We start from the raw sequence: 10,119 nt of genomic DNA, 5'->3' as shown, positions 1-10,119 counted from the left end.
CGTCGTGCACGTCGGGTTATGCACGCCCGGGATGCGCTCCCGCCTTGGGGGCTTGTGCCAGAAACCCGGGTTGTGAGAGTTTGAAGGGGGAAGAGGCTGCGCCCTGTGCGCGTGTGTGGGCTCTTTGTGAGAGCAGCCCAGCTGGACTTCGAGTGGGTCGTGTGTACTCAGGGAATGTGCAGAGGTGGAGATTCCCATCCCCCCCATTCTCCCCCCCACCCCAGTCTTCTCTGGCTTTCGCTGGAGGCAGCGGTGAGTGGGGCAGGGGTGGCGGGGGGGGGGGGTGTGGGGTGGGGCGGGAGCGAGGGCGCTCAGCAAGTTCTTGTCGGTCTCAAGGCAAGTTCAGAGGGTATCGCGCCTGGTGGAGGGAAGGCCAGATTTGCAGACGTCAGATCAAATAGGGAGAGAGATTCACATTAGTGACAAAATCTCTGCTTTTACTATTTCGGGGAGGTCAATTCCAGCCTAGCTCCTGCGTTCGCCCGCGAGCCCCCGCCTCCATCCGGGTTGCACAGCCTCGCAGGGTTAACCTCTGCACGTCTAGAGGCCAAAAGTGCAGCGCTTGCGCCGAGGGCGCCGTCGTGGGGAATCGGAACCTCTCCCGGGGCGCTTTCCCGACGCCACCGTGTAGGAGCCCCGCGCTTCCTCCCGTGCGCCCAGCACCGTTTGGCAACCCCGAGTGCCAGGCTCCCAGCTCGGGGCCAACGGGGTGGAGCCGGTGGGGGGGCGGTAGGCAGGAGAAGATGCTGGCGGAATGTCTGCCCGCATTTAGCCTCCATCTCTTCGGCAGTTGGGGGAAACTTAGCTTCATTCTTCTCCTTGACCCCGCGGGGTTTTAAGGGCAAAGATTTTGGTCCAAGCTCCCCCCCCCCCGGGGGGGCCCGGTTATGCTCAGGGTCTCCACGGTGATTGCAACTTGGTTTCGAGCGGCTTCTTGTTCTGAAGATCCCTAGGTCTGTTTCCCTGCGTCCCTCGCCCTCTCTCTTGGCTCAAATTAAGCCTCCCAGTTCCGTCCCAAAGCATCAGAGAAGCGAGACAGGACTGGGAAAGCCATCCGGTCGCGGCGCCCGCGCGGGCTGCTCTTCGGGTTTCCAATCGCCGCTCCGAGATTGAAAAAGACAGAAGGCGCGCCGCGTGCACAGACAGTTAGTTAATGGAAACCCTGTAAATCGGTTTTAAGTGCACCCAGGACGGAGAGGGAGCGGGGGGTGGGGTGGCGGAGGGAAGTGTAGGTGGTGATGATGGGGGATGGGGCAAGGGTGGGTGGGGGTCGGTCACACATTTTTGCAGTTCTGAATAGAAGAGTCGCTTCCCTCCCTCCTACTGTTCTTAATTTAGAAAAAAAATAAATTCATTAAAGAAAATCTCAAGGATAGGGAAACCCGAGCTCCCCAGCCCGCCCCAAGCAGAGGAGCGCGCGGCTTCCCCTGGCAGCGAACCCGACCGCGGCTGTCCCCCTCCTCGCTTCCTCCTCCCCCTCGCTGCATCCCTCCCCGCCCCCTCCCCGTCCCCGTCCCCCCTCCCCCTCCCCCTCCCCGGCGGGGCACTGCTACTACGGGGCTCGCCACCTCACGCCGAAGGAATGCTGGAAGTATGCACACGTTCCCAAAAGTAGACCTCCTTCACCGCCGGAGGAGCATACATCACCCCGTGGCAGCCGTCCACCTTCTCAGGCGTTTCGTAACCGAGTAAACTGAGAGCGGGGAACAGCCCTCTATTAAGTAGCCCGCGGCGCGGAGCCTCTTCCCACTCGGCCCAGGCGAGCCGTCGCAGACGCGTCCGCGCGCGGGCAGCCTCCGCCGCTCGTCCCGGGATCCCCAGCCTCTGCGCCTCCCGGGCGGCCCTGCGGCCGCGCACCTCCCGGCCGCCGCCAGGTGCTGCAGGAGCGCGGCGGCCGACCGCCGGGCGTGCGCGGGGCGGGGGTCGACGCCGGGAAGCCGCTGCCGCCGCCGCTGCCTCGGTGCCCACCGCCTCAGGTTGGTCCGGCTTCTAGCCCTGTGCCTCTCCGCACACCTCGCCGAGGTAACCAGGGGAACGTGCACCTAGTCCGTTCCCTGCTTCGCCCCAAGCCCTTTCAAAGATCGCGGGCCAGAACCGTTTGGACTCGCAAGAGTGGAGCCGTGCCCGAGATTTGCCGGGTGTCCTGGGGGTTCTGGGATTCATTGTGTCTTTGGGGGAGAAAGAACTATAGCTTTTCAGACCGGCGGACGTCAGGGCGGCTGGGGGTGCGTGAAGCACCCTGTTCAGGGTGGGAGGGGACCTTCATCCATAGATGCCGCGGATTTCAGCGAAGGGTGCCCGGGTTCTGCGGCCACCTCGTCGTCTCTTGGCCGCAGCTTCCCCGGGGTGCTGTAGTGCAGCCCCGGCGCTGGGAAGGTATGTTAGTGACGCAGGGTGCGGAATTCTTTGGAGGAACGGCCGAGCGCTCTGCGGCTCATCGGAGCTGCGCGGGTGTGTGTGGCATCTTGAGGCAGATTCCTAGTCGATTGTTCTGGCTCCTTTGCTTTTCAAAACATCTGAGATGGTGGGTGAATCCAGCTCTCAGGGGACTCAGCCTTGGCCGACTTTCCCAACTTCTGGAGAAAGCTCCCCCCTCCCGACCTCGTCCCGAGTGCATTGGTCGGGGCTCTCTCTACTCCGGGTCCGTGGGACCCTTAAAGTAGTTTCCATCCCAAATCCTACATAGTATAAAGATCAGGGGGCGCCGGGATCATTTATGGAGCGAGCCGCGAAGCCAGGGAGCAAAAGAAGTATCTCAAACCGAGAGTCCTTAGGGAAAGGTGACCCTTTCGAGGCGTCCCAGAGCCCCCTCCCTCCCCCCTGCTTCTGCCTCAGCCTGGACTTTGTGACCCCACTGTCACGTATGTGGAGTACTGGGGAGGCACCGTGCAGGAAAGGAAATGAGCGCCAAACTCGCCCTTGGCTACGTAAGGTCAAGGTCGCAGTGGGTAAAAGAGGAGGTTAGGTGATGCGCTCGGGATCTAGAGGAACCCCGCGGGGTGGGAGGAGGTGTCATTTTATTTTTTAACTGGACCCAGGAGTTAAAGAATTGGTCTTTTCCAGCGGGGAGGGGGAGGAGGCACGTTGGTGGAAAGAGACCCGTCCCTTAAGACCTCCCCCCGCAACTGGCTCACTTCATTCACGAGGGTGATGTAAGGAAATCCTTGCGGACATGTAGGGGTGGCCGCTTTCAGACATTTATGTCTGAGAATGCTCAATGAAGCACTGATCTAAGCATTCACATAAATGGTTTGGCTAAAAGGAGAGAAAACTTTTTTTTTTTTTTTTTTTTTTTTTTAATGAAACATATGGAGGGAATGACTGGCAGGCTGGTAGAGAACTACGTTCCGATGCTCCGGGCGCATCGGGATTCATCCGTGCCGCTGAGTCAGGCAGCCAATAGGTGGCGCTCTAGACCCAGACAAAAGCAGTTGCGCTGTTAAGGTTTTTGTGAAGAGTTCAGAGTTTTACAAAAAAAAAAAAGTCTGCACGCAGCATTTTGATGGGTCGATTGTCAGCCTTTAACTTTTCGCGAGCACGACTGCCAACTGACTTGGAAATTATTGTAGCAAAGTTAAGGCCAGCTGATGGGAACAATGGGCCAGTCTCACCTCCTGCTTTTCACCGATGGTGGAAGAGGGTTAGAAATGTCAAACAGCTGTTAATTAGGAAGAAAGAAATCGCTGGAGCCCTTGAATCTTCAGAGCAGCGCCAACATTTTAATCTTGGCTTCATAAAAAGGAGCTCCGGGCAATTTGGCACGCCTGCTCATCAGACATTTAAAATGCAATTTACACTCAGGCCGAGGAAAGATGCCCTAATACATTGTGCCAATAATTTGGAAGGGCATGGTTGGAGCTTGTCAGTTTCTTTTCTCAAAGAGGGCTCGACCTTTGGCTCATTTTTGGATTCCCAAGCAGGACTTCGTTTTTCAAGCGGCTTCGTCTGTTGCCTTACAATAATTTATGTACTTCACAGTCAACTCTCTTTTTATGTTTTGCCTCTGGCGGCTTCCCAGTTCAGTTCATTGCTAGTAGCTTTTGTCTCTGGATTGGACCTTAGAATGTTTTAGAAGATTCCCTTCTGCTAACATAGATTAAGCACCTACTGTGTGCTGGGAGTCGCAAAAGATGAATAAGACTCTTTGTCTTTAGGGAATTAATAACCTAGTTACAGAATCAGGAAAAATCAGAACGGAACAATTCTCCTATGGAGCATATATACCTATAATCTTCTGGAATAAGTGAAGTGAAAATAAGTTAAATGAAAATATTAATTATTACCGAGAATTTTTATAAAAAAATATCTTGGGAAAACAGACATGAGTGTCTTGTCTCTTCTATTGCTTGTCTTTTTTTTTTTTTTTTTGTTAGGTATTTTAGAGTTGTTTTCCCCTCATCTTGGATAAAGGATTTATCAGATGTGAGGAGAAAGCTGCTAGCAGTAGGATCAGGTTTCATTTGGGCCTTACATATTTCTGTATAATCCATTTCAGACCTTAAAGAGCTGCATATTTGTAGGCAGAACAAAATGAAAAAAAAAAGAGTAAAAGAGGTTTATTATACTTTTCCAAATTACCCCGAGACCACTAAAGTACAGTTACCTAAAGAGTTCAGCAGCTAGGAAAAAGCTGCCGGCCAAATAAAATCCCCAGCTGGAAGAGACATTTAGTTGAGTCAGGGATAAAATGACCTCTGAATTAGCCATCACCAAGGCAGGATGAAGTCATGTGGGGCCTAGTGAGGCCGTCACCCGGGGATGCTAAGCAGGACCAACCTCGGGGAAAACAGGACCCTCTTTAAACTTGAAATCCCTCTTAGTGCCATGATTGAACTGCAGTGGATGAACTTGACTTCCACAGCTCCACAATAGGCCCATTATATGCGAGGCCGGGCCCTGCGGTTATTAAGGCAGATCTGCTCGGGTCCTGGCCCGGGCCCAGGCTCCAGTCCTAACCTGGTCCCAGGCCTGCCCGGACCCGGTTCTGACACCGTCATCGCTTCCTCCCGCAGATCCCTTCATGCGGCTGTGAGCCGGAGGCCGGAGGCCGAGCATGCGGACCGGGCTTCCCCCAGCGCTTGCCGCCCTGGGCGCGGCCCTGCTCCTGTCTTCCATCGAGGCAGAAGGTAAAATGCTCCTCCTTCCCCCTCCCTCAGCGACAATGCAGCATTCTAGAAAGGAAAAAAAAAAATCTTGCCACTATTGCTTGTTCTGTTTTCCCTGTACTTCGTGTTTTCTCCGGATGTTTCTCTCCTCTACGAGAAACGCCCCCTTCCGAGGTCTGTCCGTGGTCCGGCTCTCAGGTCCAGCTCTTTCGTATTCTGCTTAATCCATCCCGTGCAGTGCTGTGTGGTCTCCTTGCGCTTGTCCCTGCGGTGTGCTGTCCACACTGCCACCTACCCCTCTGCCTTCCGAGAGGACCTGCCGTCCGGGAGGGGGCGACAGCTGCACCCGGCTCTGCGCACGGGACTCCCGCCTCGTGGTGCTGCTACCCTGGAGCCCCGGAGCGCGGGCGCGCTCGCTCGCGTGGGTGTCCCCACCACCTGGCTCGGGGCTGCGACCTCGGTGACAGCATGAAATAAAGGACTGCCACAGTGCCGGCTCTGCGCCTCTGTGTGTTTTGTGGGGGGACTCAGCAGTTGAGGCGGACGGTGCAGGCAAATGAGGTGGCAGCCAGGCCGCCAAGGGGGTGGGTGGCAGGCAGAGATCCGGACCCAGAATGTGTTCTCCTGGCCCAGGGTCACTGCTGCTGTCCCTGTTTGGTTTGCGGGGCTCAGAGGAACGTGGCTCAGACCCAGCCCCGTGCAGACAGGTTGCGTGCGTCTGCGCCAAAGTTTCCAACCCAGGAAGCAAAGGGGCGCCGGGCAAGCCAGGCTCTCCGGGCCTCCCCTCTTACCTCTATGCATAGGACCCGAGTGGAGGCCTTCAGGGGCAGGGACATGGTGTTGTGGTCCCCAGGTCTGCAAAAACGACTCTGACCTGGAGAAAATGAAGGATCTTTGCTAGATTTTCAACCTCACTTTATATCCTTTTTGTTGTGTGCACTTGATGCCCTAATTCTTCAGTGTTTATTTAAAAAGTTATTTCTGTGTAGTAACCTAGTGAGAGCTGCTGTGTGGCTTCCAGTATCATTAGAGACCTGACAAACTAGAATTATTGTTCTGCAAGGTAAATCAGGTAATACCATAACAGACATCTTAAATTTTTTTTTTCTTCAATAAAAAATGCTCCTGATGGAGTTAAGGGAGAAAAGAAAGGCATGGGGCAGCTGTGGGAGTTCCAGGGTGGGTCGCACTTTTTTAGAGGCTGTGGGAAAGTAGAGTTGTCTCATGACAACATTGAGATTTTTTAAAACTTTCTGTTGTGTTTGATTTTCCATTTCAGAACTGCAGGTACAAAAAAAAAAAAAAAAATTCAGATTAGGAGAAAACACAGAAGTTCCAAAATGTGTGGCCTGCTTAGAAAAGTTAGAAATTTCCTGCTCTTCTTATCTGAGCAATACTGTGTGAATGTAGAGGCTTTTCAGAGTGGCCTCTGTGAAGTAATACTCAGATGAGGTTGCCTTTAATTCTATGTCGTTGGTAGGAAGGAATTTTATTTGAGGAACTTCTGGAAGCCCTACCAAAGATATTTTTAGATAATTCACTGAAGTGGCCCATTTATTGCTCGTTAAGAAAATAGTTATTTGAAAATCAGAAAGATTTGAGAATTCTTAGGAAAAGAATTAGGTTGGAAATGATGTAAGTGGAAAAAATCAATTCTCAATTGGATAATGGGCTGGTTAGCAAAGTGCTCTTAAAAAGAACATTTTAACATGGTGTGTCAACTATACAGAAATAATAAAAAAAGAGAGAACATTTTACTGTCTATATTATTGATTATTTCCGTATTTCTCACATTTTATCTTTTCAGTCTGGTATAGTTCTTACTCTGGCTTTCTTAAACTGTGACTTTCTTGTCTCCCACCTCCTTAGGTCAGCATTTAATAATTTTATTTTAATGGGATTCATTTTTGGGGGGCTTAGCTCTCTAGTTTGGTACTGTCGAGTAGAAATATATTATAAGCCACAAAAGCAAGCCACATGTGTAACTTAAAATTTTCTGGTTGCCACATTAAAAAAGGAAAAAGAAACAGGAGAAATTATTCTTTATAGTATATTTAACTTAGCCTACTATATCCACAGTATTATCACCTCAACATGTAATCAATATAAAATTTTTTTAGTGAGCTATTTTACAATTCTGTACTAAGTCTTTGAAACTGGGTATGTATTTTCCACTTGCAGTGTATTTTGAACTGGCCCCATTTGAAGTGCTTGAGAGCCACCTGTGACTGGTGGCTCCTGTATTGGACGGCACAGCTTGGGTGTTAACTACCAACTAAGCGGTCCCAAGAACTTGTGAAGGGCTAACAAAATTTGTGGCCAAGACCTTCCTGGGGACAATGGCTAGAAAGAAGTTTTCTTGGAAATTTTGGGGGGCATTTCAATCTTTCCACAGTCACCCTTGTTTCCTGCTATGTCATTTGGAACTTAGTTGTAAAATGGTAATAGTTACTTCTCTTTCCCTTTTACAACATCATGCTTGAACTCTTATATTTATACTGTTTTCCAACCAATTTCTATTTACTTAATTTTTATATGTTGAAAACAGTACCTTTTATGATACTAATTAAAAGGATTTGGCATACACTTTTTGCATCTTCATTTTTTTTTACAGTGGTACCACCCTCATCTTGTGATTTTCCTTTCCTGTGATTTTCCTTTTATCTGCTTAGACAAGGAACTTTATTTTTTTATAATATAGTATTTTTGTCTTATGGAAATTAGGGTGAAATGATTTTTTTTGCCTTCAGTGTTTGTAATTTTTAGCCATAGCATAGAAATTCTAGAATTCAAGATGAACATTCAAGATGAAATTAAAACAGGGTTTTAATTTTAGTAAGTTTGACTTGTATTGATAATTTATGAGGGATAGCTGGATAATATCAATTGACCAGTGAGTTGAGGCCATTAAAGACACACTTTAATTGTCTTGTGTCTAAGCTAAGAGGCTAATTAATATATATTTCTATAATTCAGTGTCTATGTTTACCTGTTAATACTGTGTCATAATAGAAATTTTGGACTATAGGGAAACTTGTGGATCATCTATTCTGATTTTCTCATTTCCAAATGGGAAAATGAGGAAGATAGCCTGAATAACTCAGTCAACTAATGTGATTACTTCAGAACAAGTTACAGATGAAACCCAGGTTTTCTTGTCCTGATTTAGTGGTAGTTTGCCTACACTGTGCTTCTTTCTTGCTTGAAAACTGGTCAACCATGAAAGAACACATTGATCCATTACTTGTTTCCACTATTTATTTTTGGTATCTTGCAAACACAAATGAAATGAATATGTCATGGCAAAGATCATTCAACTTACACTAGCTTTGGATGTAAGATATAAATGAATACCAATTGCATAGAATAAAACCACTCTTTGCATACTTTTATAAGTTTCTGATGTTAGAGTAGTATCCTTTTCAGTGTTGTTATCACAGAGATCAGACTAAAAGATCTTACTAGTTCATCAAGATGGTATTTTGGTAGTATGTTTTGCTTTATCTTTAACATAGTTTATAAGTTACCAAAACTTATTAGACTATTCTCCCATATGTCCATCTTTTCATCCATCCATTATCTCTGCACAGTTGGCAGACTTGCTTTTGGTTGCCATAATGAAAAAAATTGTTTTACAAAATATATACCAAGATAGATACTTTAGTTTTAAACAAAGCATGTAAAGTTAATTTGTTAAATTCTATCTGTATCTGAACTGGAAATATCTGAATACCATGTATTTATTATTTAACAGGCATCAAATAATGTTTTTTTATAGAGTAGAAAATATATAGGTATATATTAATAGACACTTATGTACAAATATTGCTTTCTAAAGTTAGTCATTCACTCAGATGTTTCTTCTTTACATTGTATGCTCTGGAGTCTGACTATGGGATCAAAGTTTTGATGCTTATTTTCTGTGGTAACCACTCTGAATTTCATTGACTCATGTGTGGAACAGGGGTAACAGGGTACATTATGCGGGATTGTTACGAGAAGAAAAAGAGATTATATAAAGTGACTCGTACTCTGCCTATTGTATAGTAGACACTCAGAAAATGCTAGCTGTAATTATCATTTCAGAAAGTCCCAGATCCTGCCAATTTATGTGACAAAAGTATCACCAGAATGCAGTTTTCATAGCATAGCATAGCTTATTGACAAGAAAAAGCATTATTCCTAAGTGGGAAATTAAAACTACTAGAGTTATGAGTGCTTAAAATTTTAGTCATTTCATTTTCAGTATTCAGGTTCAGGTTTTTTGAATATATATCTGATTGTTTTTATTATTTCTTTATAATTTGAGTTCTACTTCTCTTGGTTCAGATTCTCATTCTATGCAACTATGGCTCCTTGCAATTATAATCCATTATAGATAGGTCATATTGAAATATTCTGGCATCTTAATTGTTTCAGGGAACATAGACACTGCTTGTGACAATGCAATGGCAGTTGTGAATGATTTTTATACAAAAGAAAAGATTTTCAAAATTAATGAGAATTACGTTTTGCATCGATTCAAGTTGACATGGGTCCATACTCACTCCTGCTTTGTTATCTTTTTCATGAAACAAACAAACAAAAATGTATACATGGAGTGGCCAGCCTGAAAGATTTGACATGCGCTATAAGTGGCAGGAAGAAAAGTGGAGTGGGCTCTCTGTTGTACACATGCTAGTTGGCCATTCTTTCCTTCTTTTGATTCCCAAGTACCACATCTGAGTTTCTATGAACACCTTAAAATCCTCTGAAATGTTAAAGACTTTTCCCAACAGTCAATTTTTCAGTTTTTCTGGAATCCTGGTCATTTGGAAACCAACAAGGTGGGCCGCTGCTGCCCTTCAGCAGTTTTAACCTAATGTCTGCTGCTTCAGGTCAATTTCCTTGCAAGGTTGGTGGTACTGTTTTTCCATGTACTGATTTTTTTTTTAAAAGCATGCTCAGGCCAGTTGCGTCTGCCTTTGCATTAAATTTGTCCTGAGCCATTGCTACTAGAACAATATTTTATAAT

General features: G+C 47.0%; 1 protein-coding gene across 2 annotated transcripts in view; it reads left to right on the top strand.

Moving 5' to 3' along the window:
* Positions 1–1,944: 1,944 nt before the first annotated feature.
* The window catches only part of COL12A1 (collagen type XII alpha 1 chain), a 116,354-nt gene continuing 108,179 nt past the window's right edge, over positions 1,945–10,119 (top strand). The window contains exons 1-2 of one of the 2 annotated variants that reach the window (XM_038554541.1): positions 1,945–1,976; positions 5,013–5,126. In XM_038554541.1, the coding sequence (XP_038410469.1) occupies positions 5,054–5,126 (73 nt within the window). In that variant the 5' untranslated portion in view covers positions 1,945–1,976; positions 5,013–5,053. The remainder of the gene's footprint in view (positions 1,977–5,012; positions 5,127–10,119) is intronic. The other variant, XM_038554542.1, reaches the window with a different exon arrangement.

This window comes from Canis lupus, chromosome 12 (genome assembly GCF_011100685.1).
Source record: "Canis lupus familiaris isolate Mischka breed German Shepherd chromosome 12, alternate assembly UU_Cfam_GSD_1.0, whole genome shotgun sequence".
Lineage (NCBI taxonomy): Eukaryota > Metazoa > Chordata > Mammalia > Carnivora > Canidae > Canis > Canis lupus.
The sequence above is the reverse complement of the archived record's forward strand: the minus strand, read 5'-3'. Positions and strand labels throughout refer to the sequence as shown.